A 22,656-nucleotide genomic window follows, 5' to 3' on the forward strand; every position below is an offset into this window, starting at 1 on the left:
AAAATATTCTCTGGGGCCCCAATTTTTTTTTCACTTGTAAGGGGGGCCCTGGCACCAATGTTTTAAAAAAAACTTTTATGGGGGCCCTGGTGCCAAAGTTTTTTTGTTTTTTTAACTAATAGGGGGGCCCTGGTCACCAATTATTTTTTTAACTTGAAGGGGGCCCCTGACTAGCAATTTTTTTTAACAAAAACTTTTATGGGGGACCCTTGCGCCACAGTTTTTTTTAACTTATAAGGGGCGACTGACCATCAATAGCTTTTTATAACTTGTGTGTGTGGGGGGGGGTTACCTTTTTTAGCGCTGATGTCTGTGTGGTCTTTTAACTGTGGTGTGGGCGAGATGTGGGCGGGCCTTGGGGCCCAGGGCGCCCCCAAAAATGTTGTTGTACGGCCCATGATTTCTAATGGCGGCCCTGCATCTAAGTGATGCACTAACCCTGCCCGACATCATAGCTCCACTGACATCATCTGATGACATCATGCCTACCCCAACATCACTGCCCCACCCCCAATGCTATCTGCCCCGCCCCCTTTGTTAGGTTTAGTCACTGGCAAGGTGGCAACCCTTGCTGGGTATGGGGGGAGTTGAGCACTGGCACGTTTCTTTGGCTGCTGTAGTGCAATTATTTCTGTAGCCTTATAATCAGACTGGGGGGAAGCAGATGTTACATTTAAAGGGTGGCTTGAAACAGGATAGTTGTCTGCCCCAGTGCGCAGGCTGCTTCTATACTTTTCTGTGCCTGAGACTCACGTTTCCACCACCTCGTGTAATAAGCAGCGCAAGGGTTAAAAGCCCGGCTCCTCCCCTCGCCTTTAGCCTTGTGCTGTATGCCCCGCCTACCCGTGTGTTCTCAGCGCGTCCATATGTCAGGGGGCGGGGCGTACTGTACCTCCAGGCTGGGCTGCGGGTATATAGCGCGGTGCCGGGGCACAACATGCAGTATCCGGGCCCCACATCTCTAGGGTTAAGTTGGCAGCGGTTTGGGGGAGATCACGGGAGGAGCAGTTCTGTAGCCGCACGGAACTTACTGTCCATCCTCGTGCCTTGTCCCGTGTGTTCTTATCTGAGTCACCCAAGCGGGACATGGGGGAGAGAGTGGGGGCACCAGTCTGATCCACTGTCTGCACTCAGAGCGCTTGTGTCCGGAGCCGCAGGAATCAGTCGCAAGTCGGTCGAGTTGTGATCCAGAGCGCAAACTCCTGTGCCCCTTTAGATCCGAGTGCCCCCGCCATGCACATAGTGCTCGAGTTCTTCCTGGTCACTTTCAGGGTCCTATGGGCCTTCGTACTGGCCGCGGGCAAGTGGCTGCTGCGCCCCAAGGACAAGAGTGTGGCCGGTCAGGTGTGTCTGATCACCGGGGCTGGCAGCGGCCTGGGACGTCTCTTTGCCCTGGAGTTTGCCCGGCGCCGTGCCCAGCTGGTCCTGTGGGACATCAACTCCCAGAGTAACGAGGAGACGGCGGAGATGGTGCGGAACATTTACCGGGAACTGGAGGCGGAGGACTCGGCGCGGAGGGGTAAGAACACCTGGCACAGGACAGACACCAGGGATGCCATTGAGTTACAGGCAGGCTAGCGGCCGTCTGTGACTTTCACCGGGAGATCTATGGGCAGTACAGCTCCAGGGTCCAAAGAGCATTTGCCAGGGGCACCGGGTTGTTTTACACACACACATATTTATTTATATCAGTGATTCTAGCCCTAGGGGAACTGCACTTCTCTGTATATTTGTGCTGCTGAGTTATGTGGGGTCTCTCTTGTCTAAAAAAACCCTTTTTCTCTACTGGGGGCTCTGAATATATTGCCAACCAATTGCTAGCCAGTTTCTTAAACAGAACCCAGATGTCAATGGCTAATATTTCATTCTCTTCATATAGTGTGTGTGTTTTGGGGGCTAAAACTCAAATCTCGAGTCCACCGAGTCTGTATATATGTGGGTCTGGGTTGGTATCTCCCATCACACCCTCCAGTTCTGTTTAAAGTGTGGACAGACCAATCAGATTCCCACAAAAGCCCAAACTGTAGTGATACCCCCTGACTATATACTTTTAAAAGTCTTTACTGCAGTGAAAAAGTGCAAAACATAATTTGAAGCAACTTTACAATAGAAATGTATTAACTTTAAAATCACTAAAATGTTTATCTGTAAAAACAGTTGCTATTGAAAGCTGAATTTGCTTAACTCCTGGTTGTTACTTTTTAAACAATGTTGCAAAAGGGGCAGATTTACTAAAGGGCGAAGTGACTAACGTTAGGGAAAATTGGCCAGCATAACGTTATTTCGTTACTTCGCTGATTTACTAACAGGCTCAGGCGTAACTTCGCTAGCGAAGGAGATAGACTCTAGCGGTAATTTGCTCCCTTACGCCTGGCGAAGTTGCGCTCTGGCGAAGGGATGAAACTACGCAAATTCACTAAGATGTGGATTTTACTGAACGTTACCTCTTGTGCCAGACTTGCCTCGCCACCTCAGACCAGGCAAAGTGCAAAAGAGTAGATAGGACTTCCTCAAAAATAGTTGAAGATTTTTCTAAGTCTCAAAAAACGCTGGCGACTTTTCCTTTTTCAGGGTGATAGGCTGCAAAAGATTGTAAATCCACTGGGCTCATGTGTAGGGAAATATAACAACTCTATTTTATTAAGGTTTCCCAGGCTTGTGTAGTGTAATGTATTTGCTGCAACATATACGTCCATTCAACTTTAAATTCCCGCCGTATGCAAATTAGGCAACATTAGCGCAACTTCGCTTTGCTTGCCGCAGTAACGATAGCGAAACTTCAGCAGCGTTCAGCGCCCTGGACCCAACTTCAGATTTTAGTGAATTAGCGTTCTCCTGGCGAATCTACGCCTGGCGAAGTGTTGTGATGTGAGTGAATCGGACGCTAGCGCAAATTCAGCGTTTAGTCAATCTGCCCCTTAGTTCCCACAAGTCTGTTAATCAGCTTATGTTATGTGTGCATATTGCAAAGTTGCTTAGAATTATGTTTTCTTTTATTAGGCAAAAAAATATTTTCTGGGTTGACATTCCCTTTAAGGGATTTTTGTTTGGCTGGGAGAACCAGGTGGGAACCATTGCTGAATTGGTTCTTGTGTTGCTCTACTACAAGTTCCATCATTAGTCAGTTTAGTCCTGTATGCTGTTTATGTACTGTATGCTTGCACAGACCTGCTTGTAGAAAGTTGAACCCGCTGGTGCTACACTTTACAACACTGCACCTGCAATTTTATCACCACAAAACTCTGTGTGTTGTGGTCCTTCTGACAACTAGTTTCAAACACAGAGTCCATTTGTCACAGACCATAACATTTTATCTCTTAATTCCCTAAACCCCCCTATTAATCCTCCTCCTATTTTCATGTGACTGATATTAGAGCTGTACCGCCTGACTGGAGGTCTCTAGGATTTTTTTTTTCGCTCAGGATTATTTTTGGCAAGTGGAAAGTGGTTAACAAGTGTGAAGACTGCTGACTGCTGAGCTTGTAGCTTCTTCATAGAACACCATCCAATGCAAACGGTTAATTGTACTTTGGTTGTGCTGCTCATTGGTACCATATACAGTGTGTGTGATATATAGATCTAACGTGCTGTATGTGTATGGACATACTGGGTCAAATAGGTGTAGATTTTGCCTGCACCAACATCTATTTGCCTTGTGTTCAATTCAATATTGTTAGTAGCAGCATTTGTCCCTAATGAACAAAGTACAGCGACTGTTTGCATTGGATTGTGTTCTGTAAAGAAGCGTCAGTTAACCCCTTCTGATTTGCTAAATAAAGAATCCTGAGCGCAAAAGATTTAGGTTTTAGGCAAGTAATGGCCATACCTGCCCTTTGAACATCATGTAGCTCAAAGTACAGTATATCCTCCTTATCTGTACACTTTCCTAATTCATTTCCATGCATATACAGGTATGGGATCCGTTATCCGGAAACCAGTTATCCAGAATGCTCTGAATTACAGAAAGGCCATTTCCCATAGACAACATTTTATCTAAAGAATCCAAATGTTTCTTTATGATTTCCTTTTTCTCTAATAATAAAAAAAGATTTTGATCTAAACTAAGATATAATTAATCCTTATTGGAACCAAAAACAGCCTATTTCGGTTTATGTCATGTTTACATGATTTTATAGAAGACTTCAGGTATAAAGATCCAATTTACGAAAAGATCTGTTATCCGGAAAACCCCAGGTCCCAAGAATTCTGGATAACAGGTCCCATACCTGTACTGCATATAGATACTAAACTCATCAGGCTCTGTCAGTTGGTTTCATGTTTGGAAGAGATCACACTTGCTCATCGCAGATTTATTTATTTTTTAATGGAGCTTCCCCCCCTTCTCTCTTTCGTGTTTGTCCTTAGCCAACAGTTCTGCAGAGGAAGAAGTTCTGCCGTGCTGCAATCTTCAAGTCTATACATATACGTGTGATGTAGGCAAGCGAGAGAGTGTTTATTCAACTGCTGAGCGAGTCCGCCGGGAAGTTGGAGATGTTTATCTTCTGCTCAATAATGCCGGGGTGGTCTCTGGGCACCACCTTCTCGAGTGTCCCGACGAGCTTATTGAGAGGACTATGATGGTGAACTGCCATGCGCACTTCTGGGTAAGCACACTTTGCTGCTATGTCTCCTGTTCTGATTCTTACCTCTGTCTTGGGGAAAAATGGATCTCTGTACTTCTCTGCTTTTTTGTGCCAACCATAGAATGCAGATTCACGAAACGCAATCATTTTATGCCCTACAGTTCATCTCTTTATATAGCCCATGGTTGCCTTAGTAAAATAGAGAAGTCGGACCGTAAATTCTGGTCTATTTTGCAAAATAAAAAGTTTGACAGAAATTTTGAATTATAAGGGCTTTGGGAACTTTTAACCCAGTTGGGTTTATGCGCATTTGTGGGGAGCGCCAGCATAGATGCGTGTTGGAATGTAATCAAAATTCTTACTGTAAAAATAGTTTGCTACACCTTCACTTCTTAAAAGTGCACAATTTAAATTCACAATGAAATAGCCGTTCAAGGAAGACTATTACATTGCAAAATGAGAATTTTTATTCTTATTTGTGCAACAGATTTTTCTCTTTGCGACTTTTATGACATTCCCCTATAGAATTCCTAAACATGGACACGTCCGCTGCAGCTAATGAATACATTCAGAACCCAGAACACGGCTGCACTTTATAATCCTCTTTGTCCCATCACTAATCTGTGCCCTGATAGGTGATGAAACTGCCATTTGTATATTGTGTCCATATGGTTACTTTATTATTTAGTTAATCAGAGGTGACAGGTGGGCATTTGAATGCGTTAAAACATTGACTCTCAAATAATTTCTCGCTGGTAAGTGTATTTGTCTATACAATGCCATTAACAAAGGTACCTGCACCCACACATGCACCCATCAACTTGTGGTGATGATTAATGTACGTGTGTAGTATGCCAGCCTCCCATTAGTGGGTTGCACAACGCCATTAGGGATGCGCTCATTAAACCACACCTGGGCCCTAATGGAAGCTGTCCCCATAGCATGTATATTCATCTTTCTGTTGTGTTTAAATGAACCCTTGTCTTAAGGCAGGGGCACACGGGCAGATTTGGGGAGATTTAGTCGCCTGTCGACTAATCGCCTCTTGTTCGGGGCGACAATCTCCCCGAACTGCCTTCCACCTGCTAAATGAAAAATCACCTGCGGCAATGCACACGCGGCGATTCGATTTCCGAAGTTGCCCAGTGTTTCCTCGTGAGGCAACTTCGGGCAACTTCGGAAATCTAAGCACCGCATGTGCCATTGCTCTGGCGGTTTCTCATTATAGCCGGGGGAAGGCAGTTCGGAGTGATTGTCGCCCCGAAGAAGAGGCGATTAGTCGCCAGGCGACTAAATCTCCCCGAATCTGCCTGTGTGCCCCTGCCCTTAGTAACCCATGTAGTGAGTTCATTGTAGGTATTTAGTACAATCAAGACAGAGCCAAAAGTATTAATTGCTTAAAAACAGTTCTGTTACTGGTTAAGAAATTCCAGTTTAGGAATGGAGACCCTGTTCAGGGTTTATTTTCAGTCCCTGCCCATTTGTGTTTCCTATCCTATATGAATGGATAGGGATCGCCTCTAGAGGTAGCAAAGAGCATGTGATAAGGCTTTCTTGGAACATGGCAGAGGTTATTGTTGGCTGGATTCATGTGAGCAAAGGCTGGAGTACTAGAGAGCTGGCTAGAAGCCCTACAATCATTTGATAAGTAACAAAAGAGTGGGGGGGGGGCTTTAAGAAAATTCCTAAATTCTTTAACTGGCGGATCCAACTCTGGTAAAGGTCCCTAAGATGGATGTATGGATTAGTAGAATGTAATGGGAGTGGATGTGGGAGTTTAAAGTTCTGCAATAATTGCAGGTTACTTGGCTCCCACCAATATGGTTATTTTGTCTTTTTATGCGCTGCACATTAATATAGATGCATTCCCTGGCTGGTTTAATAGCTGTGGGCAAACCCAATGATTGAATAACAGCAAATACATGGGACACAAACTGCCAGTGTGATATTAATACTGAGTTCCTCTTTTATATTGTAACTTAGGGAGGATGGGTGGGTGCAATATTGCCACTCCCAGGCATTCCCTTATGGGGTTCCTGCTTACACGCAGAATAACTATAATGGGTTTTTTTTTATTGCTCCTTTTCATTAGCTTGTTCACATTGGTGCACTGGCTCCACCTAGTGGGATTTTGGAATACACAAAGAAGCAGCCCCACTAGGAGATGATGCTAAATTCTATGGGATAAAGAATATCTAGATATTATCTAATAGTAGTAGTAGAGACACGGTAGCCCCCTCAAGCCTCAGTAGTTGAGGCCTAAAAAAAGCCACTGTTCTTCCTAAGCCTCCTCCAAAGTATCAAAGAGGTCGGATCAAGTGTAGAGTGAAAATGCTTTCAGTTTCACTGTTCTTTACTGTTCTACTCTGATAGCTTCCCACGGAAAGTATTGGGTAGCGCCAAAGGAACTCAACCCTGGTTATTACCCAAAGCATTACTGTCAGGTTTTTGTTGATTGCTGCCATTTGTAGCCTCTGCTTGTAAAAGCAATGAAAAGCCAGAGTTGTAGCTCTGTGAGCTAAACGTCTAATGCCGAAATAACCTGCAAATACTGATTAGACTTTAAGAACTGTTATTGACTTGTGTGGTTGGAAATTGTACAACACTGAATAGGATTCTTTAGAACATAATGAATGGTTCATTTCTCCGTGTTCTCCTTGACGTCCCCCTTGCCGACCCCCCCCAAATAAAAGAAGGAGCAAGGTCTTAGTCTGTGAATTTTTCACAAGTGTGTGTCAGTGAAACATAACTTATTTCCGCTGCTGGGGTCCCATGACCGCAAACCATATGTCACTTTAGCACTGGTCTTTAAGGATCTTATTCTCCCAAATGAGAGGAAACTGACGTACATTTGTGAAATATAATGAATTTACTCCGCTGGGCAAAACACAGATGTCTACAAGCTTCTCCCAATGTCATCTAGCACCTCCTGTGACGAAAGCCATCTGCAGCCTGCATGCGGCCAATTCCACCGGTTACTAGCTCATTTAATAAAGCCACATTTTCTCCCAGCAGCTGCACGCCATGCTGTAATGACTTCATATCGACTCCAGACTGACATAGCTGTAATAAATGCACGTTCTCTTGCGGATGCTTAATCGCCGTGACACTGCCCCCCTCAATGCTAACCCACAATCACTATGCTCTAGTTAAAACATCAACTTCTTAAATCTGGTATGACTTTACCACCTCAATGGAGTACTAATCTGCAATCAAGTTGCGTGTCAACATTGGCTACAATTTCTAGCCCTACCCAGACAATGGCATTATGTAAAATAAGACTTCAATTTGTCTATTGTGTGAGATTATGACCCGAATGTTAATTGGTGAAGAGTTGGATAATACCAATACCCATGGATGCCATAGAATTTTTATGCCAGGCATACCAGGGACACATTCTCCATTATCACTTGAAATAGTCCTGTAGATGAGTTAGATATTTGGATTAGCTCGTGGGCCTCTTAAACAAGTAACAGTCCCTGGACAGGTGGGTTGGTTTGGCATTAGCTTTGGTTCCTTCAAAGAGTTCAGGAAGGGGCATTGGCTGTTACAAGTAGAGCCAATCAAGCCCAGTTTCAATGTGTGGGTTCTCCACCTATAGCACTCCCCTTAATGCTAAACTAAAACCCCCTATGAATGACTGTATTTATTTGACGTTAAAGATCCGACCTTTTGTAACTGTCAAGAAAGCTGACATCTTCTTTTGTAAAAAACTTCATCCTTAACTAAGATGTATGAAAGAACCTGTACTCAAAACCCCTCATAAATGGCAGAGCCTTTTATTTGGCAATCTATTTTTCATTGTAATTCTTTGTCAAATGTTTCATGAGCTCATGGCTGGCAGAGTAATGCCATGGTCATCCTTTGGCATGTCCACCATGCACACTTTGTGGCTGTAAATCATTTTCTGTCTTTCCGTCACAAGAGAATGCTGTTTTGTTAGGGTTTTGGCCACGGCAGCTTGTTGCATTACTCATGGCTTGGCAATGGCCCACCACTTGTAGATTAGGCCTGCTTATTATCACACAAGATCATTCAGGTGGCTCAGTTTTGGAATTCCATAGTATTTATTATTCTACTGAACAAGGCTGGGTCAAATGAGTTTATCGCCCTGGTACCAGCTGTCTTTTTCTCATACTGATCCACAAACCGAACCATAGTAGGGGAATTAGTAACAATACTTTGACTTATATAATTTACAGGTGACTAGGAAGTACATATTTGTCTAGTATACTGGCCATCATGGTTCAAAAAAAGAGCTTTTTTTTTTTTTATGGAAGCTCACTTCTCATTTTAGGTGGTGAGGGATATTTGACACAACCTATAAGGGGTACACACAAGTCTTAAAGTTACAATGTCTGACCTGACATGTCCTAGCAACGCACACACATGAATATACTCGTGTTTCCTTAAATCTGCACATATTATTCCTTTTTACCTCTCTCTTGCTGCCTTTAACCTCAGTAGGAGACCTGTAAAGCACATGTGGCTTCTTGTTAAATGACATTTTACATCTTCACATTGTTTGTGTAAATTTGGTGTCTGCTACATGTCACCTCAACACTAATTAGGCCTTAACACAGTTCCCTGGCTTTCATTTCTTTATTTATTTTAAATCTGCTGTAACAGTCATCATAAAGGGAATTCATAAATTAATAGGCAAGAAGCATCTCTTAGCTGGCAGGGTATTCTCATTTTTGTAAAAGATCTTCAGCCCGCAACATAAAGTGAAGACCTACCGTAAACCCAGGGCTTATGGGGTGGGTAGTGCAAGTTATTTTAAAAAAAAAAGATGGCGTGTATGGCTTTTGTTTCTCTAAATTTGTTAGGGGTAAAAAATCTGCTGGGATTGATCTATTGTTGCACTAGTAGTGTGTTTTATAGAGACCCTGCTCAGATTAAGGGGCAGATTTGCTAAAGGGCGAAGTGGCAAACGTTACCGCCCGCAGGGACATCGCCGATTTACTAACGGGCGCAGGCGCCAATTCGCTAACGAAAGAGATCGGAGCTAGCGCTCACTCGCACTCTATTGCCAGGTGACAATTCGCTCTGGCGAATGGACGTTACTCCACAAATTCACTAAAATGCAGATTTTACTGAACGTTAACCTCTTTCGCCAGACTTGCCTTCATCAGCTCAGACCAGACGAAGGGCACTGGAGTACATAGATCTTCCTTAATCTTTTTTTACTTACATCATATTCTTAAGTGGAAAAAGCATCTAAGTTCAAAAAACGCTGGCGTCTTTTCCTTTTTTCAGAGTGATAGCCTGCAAAAGTCCTTTTTTTTTTTTTTTTTTTTTTTTTTTTTTTGGTAACCGGTTCCCCCCATACATTTTCTAACATATGAAGCATTAATTATACAGTGGGCTCATGTGTAGGGCATTATAACAACTCTATTGTCTTTATTAAGGTTCCCTGGACGTGTGTAATTAACAGTGGAAATGTAATGTATTTGCTGCAACATAAAGACGTCCATTTAACTTTAAATTTTCCACCGTATGCAAATTAACCTTATCGCAAGACATCTAGTGAATTTTCGCTAGGCAGAAATGAACGCTAGCGCATCTTGTCTTTGAATTGCTCGCATTGGCGAAGTAACGCTAGCGAAAAGTCGCCCGCGTTCGACGCCCACAACAAGACTCCACATTTTAGTTAATTAGCGTTGTCTGAACTAATTTTCACCTGGTGAAGTGTGACAATGGGTGGCGACTTTTTGCCGGTTAGTGAATCTGCCTCTATGTTTTAGGGTTGTGGCACATTGGGAGATTTAGTCCCCTGCGGTTAATCTTTGCTACTGCGGCCGACTAATCTTCCTGAAATGCCTTCCGACCAGCAAGAATGTGAATTGTCTGTGGGATGACATAATCGTCTCTTCGGTTTTCCGAAAGTCGCGTGAAGTTGCCTCACAATGAAAACTTTAATAAAGTCTGCCCCTTTATGTGTAGGTTACAGTGTGATGGGCAAGGAAGATATTGGGATCCTCACTTGTGAGCCCTGACTATTTAAGGGCTGCACATTCTATTTTGCATCAGTGATCAGGGAAAGCTATATATTTTTCAAATGAATAAACATTTACTTCTAATGATACACCATTTTAGTGTCTTAAGTTTGAAAAGTGCTCCACTGTGGATTCATAAAGTTCCTTTTTTTTATCTGATGCATAGATAGGCTCCTCTGGTGGGATGCACTGGTATGAGAGATTCCCACACTAAAGTGCACTTTATAGAACTTGAGAAATGATTGGTTGGCCTGCTTTGTCTTTAATAATTTGAATATTTTGCTTATGTTGCTGATTTTCCAGATCACCCTTAGAAAGAAAGGGAGTTGTATCATTCTGAGCAGTTGAAGTACCAGGTGGCAGAAAGGTTAAACAAAGCAGGGGAGAAACGGGGGCTTGTTAATCTGGCTTTAAAAGTCATTATCCTAAAAAATGTAATTATGAAAGTGCCTATTGTTCACAATACGTTATTTCCTTATCTCCGTGTTTGCTTTCCTTTCGCCTAATTTATTTTGACACCACAGCTGTGGCAGGCCTTTGTGCGGCTAAAGCTCTCCTTTCAGTGAAAGCACCCAGAGAAAAGCGCTAAAGAATTTTGGGAAGAAGTGCTAGACTGTTGAAAGTTAATTTGCCATAAACAAGAAATGTTGAGAACCAATTACCAAAAGCTATGAAGTGACATGTAAATGCTTGTTTGGTTTAACACATTTCCATCTAAGTGCGTGTGTTTTTGTACACTTAATGAAATAAGTAAGCTAAATGTTAAAGCAGGGTGGGAATAAACAGTGAGACTTTTGGGTACACAGGTCAGTTATTATCATAAATCTTTATACGTTGTGTTGCCACTTTTATCCTTACACATTTATAATATCAGGACCTTGCTATATAGATAGAGATAATAGTAGGACCTAGATAGATAGATAGATAGATAGATAGAGAAAGGTCCACTGCCAAAATCATTTAATTTAATGTCTTAAAGGAGAAGGAAAGCTACGGAGGCATTTTATTTCCAATAGATTAGCTGCAATAGTGCAAGCTAGAATGCTATATTTATTCTGTAGAATGTTTTACCATACCTGAGTAAAAAGCTCTAGAAACTCTCTGTTTGTTAAGGATAGGAGCTGCAGTATTAACATGGTGTGACATCACTTCCTGCCCGAGTCTCTCCCTGCTCTGGGCTCAGATTACAGCAGAGAAGGGAGGGGGGCGGGGGAAGAGGAGCAAACTGAGCATGCTCTTGCCCAGGGCAATGAGATTTAAGCTGAAGGCAGGAAGTCTGATACAGAAGCCCATGAGTACACAATAGAAGGAAAGAAATGCAGTGTTCCTTTTGACAGGGGGCTCAGAGCAGCATTACTTTGGGGGTTTACTGGTATATTTAGATGGACCTTTCTGATAATGCTTACTTAGTTTTAACCTTTCCTTCTCCTTTAATCAAATCATTACAGTTTTGGCACCGATTCCCTTACACCGGTGGAACATGTTCCAGATAATTCGGCAATGCACAAATTTTGTCATCAATCTTTAGAGTTGGCTGCTTTACAGCAAAATGTTCCATATAATGGAGGAAGGCAGGTGTCCTGTGCTTAATGTAGCATGGCCCAACGTTGTTCTTGTGTACAAATATCTGCATAATTGGCAGGTGAGTTTGTGGTATTATGCCATGCATCAAACCAGGTGTGGCACTAGAATTAACCTTAAACAGACGTGGCGGCATAAGGAAATTTAAATACATGTCATGGAACTTGCCGTAGAGCTCCCTTCATGGAAATTATAATAGAATGAGGTTCATTGTGTGCACAAAATAGGGGATTTTCAAAACCAAATTTTCACAGTATGGAAAAGGGCATTATCGAAGGTCTGAGCTAATTCAGTGTTTGCCATCTGTCTGTCTGAACCAATTTCTATCTCTGCATAATAGTCAGGCGCCCAGCAATAGTTACTCAGCACCTGCTTTGCGAAAAGAACACGTGGAAATGGTTATAGACTACAACTATATGGGTGTCCTCTTCCAATCCACCCCTAAATCAGGTGAAGAGATCGGAGTCCTGCTTCTCCTCCACACGTTTAATGTTTGCTTATTTCCCCCCTTATTTCCCCCTTTTCCTTCTTTGTTCCGGAGTTGGCCGGTGTCGCGACCGAAGCTGTGCTGGAAGGAAGAACATAAAGCGATCACAGAACTTTGTTTGGGCTTAAGCAAACACAAGATGGTTCTCAGGAGTCTGTTGATTAAATTACAATGATTACTCTGTGCTCAGCATTTGGCACCCATAGAGTCAGAAATTACAGCAGATTTTATTTCAGGGGACACAGTGATAATCTTGTTGGCCAGAAATTAAGTATGCATCAAAGAATTACTGGGTGGGGGGAATCTTTTATAAAGTGCAAAGAGATCTGAAAACTACCTGTTTTTCTTGGCCTGTTTGCGAGAACACCACATTTCCATGTAACTGTCTGGGCCAACACTCGCTGCAGTCGTTTGTATTTATTCATTAAAATATATATCTCTTGTAAACGTTTATAGAGAGCAGGGCTGTCACCTCAGTGTTACATCTGTCCTGCCTGGGTCTCTGTATACCTCATTCTAGTGCAGGTATAACTTTGTATAATATTTCCAACAAAGTCAGCACACACATATTTACTTGGCATACATTTTCAACCCAAAGAAAGAACTCAAGCCGGCTATACACCATATACCTGCTTTCTTAATGACTAAATCATTGCTCAGGTTGCCCACCTCCATGGTGTTCAGCATAAGCCCAATAAATTCTGTTGAAGATGCATTGTTGTTTTAATGGGGGTCATCTCCCACCATACACACACAGAATATCATGCAGAATGTTGTTTTGTATAAGAGCTGTGCAGTTGCAAGAAAACACTGAGCAATATAATGCACCAGGGTTCAGTTCACACACTGAATAGCATTAAAGAATGTGCACAAGTTTCCAGTTACCTACCTACTGTGGATAAACAGCAGCTATCACCTTAAAGACCTTTCTACACCATATTATTTCCATATGGAGAAGTAAAATAGAAGAATGAAGATCTTAATGTACTTTGCTTTCCCTAAGTGTGATCCCCACAGTGGCCCGTGAGCGACATGTTACTCCTCGACCCCTTGGCGGTTGCTCCAAGTGGTCTCAGAGCAGGTGCTTCTTTTTGAATTCCTGGCTTGGGGGCAACTTTTGGTTGCATTAATAACAAGGTGTACTTTCAAACAGATCCTCTTGTAGGCTGCCGCTCCACATAGGGGCTACTAAATAGCCAAACACAGACCTAATTTGGCACCACCAGGGATGCTTGTGTTGCTCCTCATCTTTTTACAATTTAATGAGGCTCATGGTAAAAAAAAAAAAAAGGGTTGGGGACCTCTGCCCTAACTTCTATAAAGGCTTTATTGCCTTGTCTATCAGTTCGCTTTACAAAAAGCAATTTTAAGCAGGCTTTAACTGACGGAATTGCAGTTCATTCAAGGAATAAGCAACTGGTAGTCAATCAGAATTTCAGAACAGTTGGTTTCTAGTGCAGACTAAATATTGAACACTGGTGTAGGAAATTGTTTGCTTCAGGAAAACTGAGAAATTGTCTATCAATTATCACTGAATCCTGTCAAAACCCTTTTAAAACTATGGGAGAACATTTCCGTGTGCTTGGTCATTCCCTCTTTCTTTTGTATCTATTTAGCCTTCCAACTTTAAAGTGCTATACCTTGATGAAACCATTAAAACAATATTTCTTGTGTGATTCCTCAATGTGATTTTTTTTTTTTCTAACAGACTTCCAAAACATTTTCTCAAAAACAAAGGAAAGGAACAGCTGGTTGATTGGGGGAAAAAATGCTTAAATTAAATTGAAATGTTGCACATCAAATAGTGTTATGACAAGACCTTCACGAACAGTTACTGTATTTATGAAGCCTGCTGCTGTTTATATATACATAACTGTAGATAATTGCATTTTGTGCAACAATAAAATGCCCGCAGAGATGTGTAAGGGGAAGTTGCAGTAGTGAGCTGAAATTCCAAGAGGTCGCTGTTCACACTGTTCACACACAATGCGAAGTTGTAAATTCCCATACAAGTAAACTACAGTGGATTATTTGTGGATGTATTTATTTGTTAAATGCTATCTTAAAATTATCAGTATCTGCCAGAAATGGCATTAAATGTAAATGCAGATAAATGTGAGTGGATATTGGCATCTTGCTTGTACGCAATTGTGATTGTGTCATCCAGGCTAATCTCCTTGTTGCCATCTGTGGAATCTAAGATAACGGCACACATGAGCAATCCTCTTATCCGCTTTCTCTTTTTTCCTGTTGTAGACCACAAAAGCGTTCCTTCCAAAAATGATGGAGCTGAATCACGGACACATTGTCTCTGTTGCCAGTTCATTGGGTTTATTCAGCACGGCAGGAGTCGAGGTTTGTAACACTGATATCCATTTGTTTTGTTTCACGTCCTGTTGCACCCATAATGCTTTCTTGCATTCGTAAGATGATAGAACTGTTTCTCTGCTGTGACCCATTAGGTAGTATATCAAGTCCTTGTCCACTTACCATGCCCTGCATTATATCATGATTATTGTCTAGAACTCCTTCAGCTGTTGTGTCATACTTTGTACTGTCTTGTTTCCTACAGGATTATTGTGCTAGCAAATTTGGTGTTGTTGGTTTTCACGAGTCTCTTAGCCACGAGATAAAAGCTTCAGACAAAGACGGCATAAAAACCACATTGGTTTGCCCCTACCTGGTGGATACTGGCATGTTCCGCGGGTGCAGAATAAGGTTAGTAAGCAGCGGCACCTGTGTTCTTTTAACCAACCTATCAGCTTTGTCTTCACCTTTCAAAATGCTTTGCTGTATGAGTAAGAATGAAGAATTAATACAATCAGTGGGGCACCGGGAATAAAAATGAGTGGAAAGCCCTTAACCTATTAAACTCAAAATCGAATGCTCCCGCACTAATTTAACCTATTAAACTCAATCTAATGCACCGGCAGGTTGTTACTATGTTTCTGGGTTGTCTTTTAATCTGTGGATCCAAAGGTATCTGTTCTACACAGGGTTATGTTCATTTTAATACATATCTCAATCGTCATCTTTTCCCAATACATAGTAGGCACTAAGGCACTAAGGAGCAGATACAAAATTAAAAATTCACATTTTCAAGGCCTTTTTTTTTAATTAGAAAAAACTGGAAAATCTCCACTTAATTTTGAATTAAAACATTTCTTGAAATTTGAAAATACAACTCCTGTTGACTTCTACATGAACTCGCCAGCTTTTAGATGGCAACTATTTTATGTTTTTCCCCACTTAATTTCACTGTGTCACTTAGCATTATTTCTGCTGAACATAGTGCCCAATAAAATGCACACTTGAATTTTTTTTGGGCAGGAATCTGCCATGCGAGCACAGTGACAGGCAGTTTTCGGCACCAGACATTCCTCAGCAACTGTGAGGTTATAACTTGGATAAAATGCAAACGAATGGGAATCACCAGCTGGAATTGTAGCAGATTTTCACTATATAGATGCACTTTCTTATCTATGAAAAAAATATATAATCACTGGTCCATTGCATTGGCAGAGAGCATTCTAGTTCCTAGTCTGCGTGGGGTGGGTACTGCCCTTTATGAGCAGAGGGAAGACGCCATCACACATTTGATAAAAACAAATTCAATACACGCACGGTACAAGAGCCAGACCGAAAAAAAAAGTTATCAAAAATAAAAGGCATGGTATGTGGTTGATTTCATATTTCGGAATGTATCTTCACTGAGAGATTCCGACCCTGTCCCAGGTGCACTTTGTTATTCTATCACTGTTATGAAGTCTAAAGACAGACACCAGGCAAGAATGTGTAAATATAACTAAATGTAACATTCTTCTTTCAGGAAAGAAATTGAGCCATTCCTACCACCCCTGAAACCAGATTACTGCGTGAAGCAGGCCATGAGAGCCATCCTTACAGACCAGCCTATGATCTGTACACCCCGACTCATGTACATAGTTACATGTATGAAAAGGTAACTCGTTTTTCTTTTAAATTGAAATTCAATGGTACATGGGGCAATTGCCAGTGTTTTGCCGCTCACGTTATTTCCAATATTAGTGGGCAAGTGGCAGAATTCTCGTTATTGATCTGGCCCTGCTCATACCACTTGCAGGTCAGGTGATCACTGCTAAGAAACTCGGTGCATATACTCGAGTGATAATAGTCTGACACGTGAGTGTCTCCCATAAAGCTGGAAACAATGTATTCCATTATTAGTCTTTTCTCTTAAACTATTGTCACCTTTCAGCTGAGAAAACACCAACCCGCTGTCATTTGCCCCATGTTCCAGCAGCACTGACGGGTTCAGAATCTGCCTGGCAGTTTCTTGTTTTTCAGGCCTAAATCAATCCTAAAGCCTGAAGTCTGTAAACTGCCAGGTGGATGCTCTGCGTGTCGGTGCTGCTGCAAAATAGGGTGGATGCCAGTGGATTGGCAACTTGTGGCATTTGCTTTGCTGCTTTTCTGCCTGCTGTAGCACAGTAAGAAACTGCTACCACTTCTGAAAGTAGACTGCACAGCTCTGTTGTAAATTCCACCCCATTAATGCGACAGCTGACTGTTGCTGAAAAAACAGTTGCCGTTGCAGTGCCCTACTAGGTGCCAATGACTTCAAATAGCTTCATTGCATGTCTACCTTTGACTCTTCCAGTTGTGGCATAATAGGGAAAAAATGATGTTTACCAGATAGCTTTGCCCAAAATAATTTGCCTACCTAAAGTAAATGACCACTTGTGTCTATTTAGCAGACTTTCCAGTTCATGATTACTAAGCACCATTCTGATTCTCTTTTTTCCCCCCTTAGCATCCTGCCATTTGAAGCTGTGGTCTGCATGTACCGGTTCCTGGGAGCGGACAAGTGCATGTACCCTTTTATTGCTCAAAGGAAACAGGCCACAAACAACAATGAAGCAAAAAATGGAATTTAACATTTACTTGTATTTAGTATTGATTCCCTCCCCCCCCCTCCTTTTTTTTTATGTTCTAAAATTTAATTGGTTGACAGCTGAACTTTATAATTGTCAGTCCGACTGGATTGGGAGAGGCACTTGTTCATGAGCACCATTCCACTTTCTGCATTGTGCGGACTGAACGTAATGCACACGTGGTTATTCTCCCCTCAACTTTTTTTTATACACTGTTGACTAGTACTTGTAAAAAAAAAAAATGTGACCAGTAAATATATATGAAGCTTAAATGTAGCAATAATTTTTTGTCTGTAGCACTAATATACAGGCAGTAAACCCTTCAAAACCATTTTTTTTTTTCTTCAATGCACTGTTACACTAATATGTATTATGTAAAAGGATAAATAAAAATTAGAAGTAACACTATAGTCCCACCTAAAGGTTTTTGAATGGAAAGTCTACATTTCTAAGGAAGAAAAACTGAATCTCCAACCCTGGTACTTGCTTGGCCTGTATAGAATGGATTCAGTGTTAACACCTCCTCTGAAATTGGAAGGGGTTGTATCTTATTCCTTATTGTCACCCCTACTCTTATTTCCGCATGCACATTGTTGCATGGTTCTCCAGCCTTCAGAGCAATTGGAAGAGATCCCGGCTGCTTTCTGTTGGTGGACTCTGGGGGGAAATAAAAGCAAAAAGGAATCTCCTGTGATCTGATTTCAACGGATGCTCTTGAGGGGGGGTATTGCTCTATTTGTACATGTGACAAGTTGTAAAGATAATTTTGTGTGTTGTAGAATGACATCACTTTTTTGTTTTGTACAAAAAAAATATTTTACAGTTGTGCCTTGAATTTAGCAACTAGTTAGTAACCATTGTAAACTGAATTTCTACCTCTGTATCTAAATGTATACCATTCTCTTGTAAATGACTATAAAGCTTTTTGTGATTTTTACTTTGCTGACCACCTTTCTAGAGTTCTCATGCACTCTCAACGGCTTGTGTTAAATAACTGCATGTTTTTAATGCTGAAGTCCTGATTTAAGGTCCCCATAGACGCAAAGATTTTTCTTTGTCCGATTTTAGTGCAATACAACCAATCCGTCAAATTATCGTGAGGTTAGCGGGAATCAAACGATCATGCATCTAACGAAAATTGATCAGCCAGGTTAGACAATTTTCATCAGTCACAGTGAAATCTATCTATTGTCTAATTGTTTGCAGGGCCAAGCAGCAGCTACCCTCAGTTTTCCTGGCTTCAACTAGACAACATCGCTTGAAATGGTCTTTTTAGTTGATGGACAAATCGTACATTTCAACGATTGTTTCAAGATAAGCTTGGTCTAACGATAACAAAAAGATTTTTTAAAACTCTTTACATCTATGGCCAGCTTTACTCATACTGTGCACACGAGTTACACTGCTGAAATAATAAGAGCTATCGACAACATTATTAAATATGTCACTATTTAAGATGGGCATTTCTACAAAATTTAAGTACAGAAGACGCGTGTGGTCTTGCCAGGGTAGAGTAAAATCTCTGGCTGGGCTTGATTTGGTTTTAATAATAAGAAAGGAGGCGGGGACGCTATTCATGCCTCGCCAGATCTGCAAATAAGCCTCAAATGACATGTTTATCTAAGAGTGAAAAATTGAGATTACCGATGGTCGTCAGAAGGGATCATCACAGCGTTCTACTTGGTTATATTATATATTAGTGGCATGTTTATCAAAGAATGGAAATAAAGTTTACTCACCCAAAGCGAGCGTCCCTGTATCTGTCTGCATACAGGGAGCAATAAGGTATGAGCTCCTAGACTAAGTATATTTTAAGAAGGAGAGGAATGGATAAAAACCAATCCAGTATGTATCTCTTGTGCTCACATCCAGGACACTTTAAACCACTGTATGATATCGGGGATTTTCTCAAATTATAGACTGCTAGTGCATAAGATTGCAATTAATGGATTCAAACACAGATACTATTATAAAGGGGTCATTTACAAATGCATCTGCAAGTGTGGCTACTCTAAAATGAATGCAATGTAGAGTTCATATTGATGCAACACATTAAAGTACTTGCTCCTGCACTTATGTGGTTGCCGATTCATCTCTCCTGCCTCTGTGCCTTCCGATGCTTGGGAACCATGGAGCTACCACAACCCTGGACCTGGTGCAATCTCCAGGGTAGTGATGTGCGGGTCAAGAAAGACTTTGACTCATGCCTGCTTCCGAATCGGAAGCAGGAAGCTAGCAGTGTAAGGACGCAGGCGGGGAGAGCAGGCAGAAGAACTGAACCCAGACTCACTTCCGCGACCTGCAAGTGGTGTGCTGAGGTCGGCCCAAACTTGCCCGGGTATCTGGACGGCCTGCACATCACTTCTCCGTTCCCAAAGCCTGTTGTATCAGTAGGTGCATCAGACTGGTGCCCAGTGGACTGGATGCAAAACTTTCTCTGGGAGTGACGCAACCACCACTCAATTTGCACTATAAAGCAACACAATTGTGTCACACAACACAGACACAGTTGCACGGAAAATATTGGATCAAAACACATTATAGGTAAAATAAAACATGGGGATTCATGGCTGAAATTGCACACTGTACCTGCACTCGTAATATAATGTTATTAAAAAGATGGCTCACCTTTCTTTCATATTTCTATTCAGTATAAATTGTATGTAGATCAGTGCCTACAGACAGAGAGAGAAACAAAAATAAAAAATAGTGCAATATGTTTCAGTATTACAAAATACACCCAGTGTCCAAATAATTTTCTTGAGGTGTATTTCCCCTTTAATCATTCCACTTCTATTGGTGACATGCACGATTTGTCCTCTCCGTTACCACCACCACCGTTTGGCTAAATTGCCTACTTAAGGTATTGCCTACTGGAGGTATGGTATATTGTAGTTGTGAGAAGGATTTTTCTTCTAAACGATTTTCATTATTCCCCATAGACTTCAAATGGGTTTCATGAGATTTATTTTATGGTAAGGTGGATCAAGCTCATTTTTTTCAATTAAAGGAAATGAAACAGGGGAGCAATTAGCCGCCACGATTTTTAGAAACCTGATTGTGGAAACGAATCGCCATATATTGATAGTGATGGCGATTTGTACATTCCTCTTATAGATTTTGGGGCTAGTCACGGCTTCTTGCTTCAAGGAAAATTCCAGTGGTGACTTGGAGCAACAGCATGTCCGTAGTAGCACAATGTATTTTACACGTGGAGACTTAAATTTCTTTGGATGGGAGGGAAACTCTGGTGATTAGTCGCAGTGATCAGGGTTTTTAAATCATGTGCTGGCTAATTGCCCTAAGCTGTATGGAAGCAGATATTTTGATAATTGTTGACGCTGAACTAATTGATCAGTATATAGGATTAATTAATTGGCTGAGTCAGTGATGTCATGTGACCAACATATAATTAATGTACAACTTTTCCATCAAAAAACTCACCTGGCCGTAGAAACCTGCACGTACCATTTACAAAAATTACACAAATACTGGGTTGCTTGGGAGTCTCTCCACCACTAATTTGTGCCATGACCCCAGACCATTCCTCTTCCTACTTCTATAGACAAAAAGAAAAGTGCAATTATTTTTTTTTTTTCAAGTGCAGAAATGGGTCACTTGGCCTTGGTGGGCTCAAAAAGGTTAATCTGTTGTCACAAGCTTAGTTGGGGTTATGAATAGGAAAGACCCTCTGGTTTAGTAATGACCCTCTAATAACAACCCATCTTCCTGTTTTTCTGAAAGGGTCTGTTATATAAACAATAGGTGGAAAGACATTTTAATGCCTGAGGACATTTAGGGGCAAACAAACCCAAAACATAGATCATCAGTACTAAATGCAATGGAGTATTTTTTTTTTTGCCCACAACTTTCATAATTAGGATTTTTAAGTGGCCATCTCAGAAAAACATTATTTTGAAAAACAAGTATTTTGTTTAAAAGCTGAAGTTACACATCGGCTTTTCTATGGCATCTCAGCAGGTTTTTAGTGGTGAGAATTTTGTTTTACTTTTTAGAGACTGGGTTTGGTAAATGAAGACAAAAAACTGGCAACCTCAACTATAGACCTAAATGTATTCACCTACTGAATCCTAAATAAAGCTCTTGATCCAATAAACTCTTACTTATATCACCCGGCTAGTGCAAAAGTGAGAAACTTTAGTATTCATGTACTGAACAGCGAGCTACTCAGGAATGGAGCATCCCACCTACTCACTGTACTTTGGCACAGTCCAGCCCCCAGCTCATTATAGGCAAATATTGTTCCTTGTACAATTCGTGAATGAAGGATCATGCCATTAGTCTGCATGTAATAGAGTGAAAGTGAACATTCACCAATATGTCCCTAAAGTGAATAAAGAGAAGCAGAATTTCTTTCTGGCGACCTTTGACGAGCACTAGTTTACAAAATATGCCACTTTGATTCTGATTGTTGTTGTTCCTATGTGTTTTTTATATGATTTAATCCCATTCACTGAAAGATCTGCTCATTTGTTGAGGGTTGAGGGGGTTACAGGGCAGCAGGGTGAGGATCATAACAATGAGCTAACGCTGTCCTGCCCAAACACCATCTGCCAGATTTTCGGGTAGACCCATTGAAGAGCCCCATAAATGGGTCGATAAGCTGCTTTTATTGGCCTGTTAATGAAATAAAATGTAGGTTTCATTATGGTGTAACCCTTTCAATGTCTATTTCTTTCTTTAATGCTTTCATTTGTACTAGTCCTACTTAGGTGCACCCAGTTGTGCCTGTTTCCTATTTTAGCTGTTTCAGGATAGAGTAGAGAGGAATTGTTGCAGTATTTATAAAATGGCAGCTTGGTAAATACCAGGTGTTAAGGAGATAATTGGAAAGGCCTATTGACACCTCAGAAGTGTTGGTGTTCTCCCTCACTAATTACTATTGTCACATTCCATTAATAAATATGTTATTGGCTAGACCTCCGGCTGTGTCAGCAGTGAAAGAAATGGGCCACCTGTACATTAAAAATAGTCACTGGCTGAAGGGAGGTGCCTTCTCATGTTTCAAAACTGTCAGTTCCAATACACAAAGGATAAAATGTGATATTCTAGCCCCTTCATTAAACATATAA

The 22,656-nt window shown here is 41.4% G+C and overlaps 1 protein-coding gene across 1 annotated transcript; it reads left to right on the forward strand.

Moving 5' to 3' along the window:
• The first annotated feature begins 965 nt into the window (after nt 1-965).
• On the forward strand, nt 966-18,500 carry rdh10.L (retinol dehydrogenase 10 L homeolog). The gene is given in 6 exon segments (NM_001093556.1): nt 966-1,519; nt 4,366-4,604; nt 14,907-15,005; nt 15,223-15,368; nt 16,480-16,611; nt 17,443-18,500. Coding segments are annotated over 6 exon segments (1,026 nt in total). The 5' UTR covers nt 966-1,233; the 3' UTR covers nt 17,567-18,500.
• The last annotated feature ends 4,156 nt before the right edge of the window (nt 18,501-22,656 follow it).

Source organism: Xenopus laevis, chromosome 6L, assembly GCF_017654675.1.
Source record: "Xenopus laevis strain J_2021 chromosome 6L, Xenopus_laevis_v10.1, whole genome shotgun sequence".
Classification (NCBI taxonomy): Eukaryota; Metazoa; Chordata; class Amphibia; order Anura; family Pipidae; genus Xenopus; species Xenopus laevis.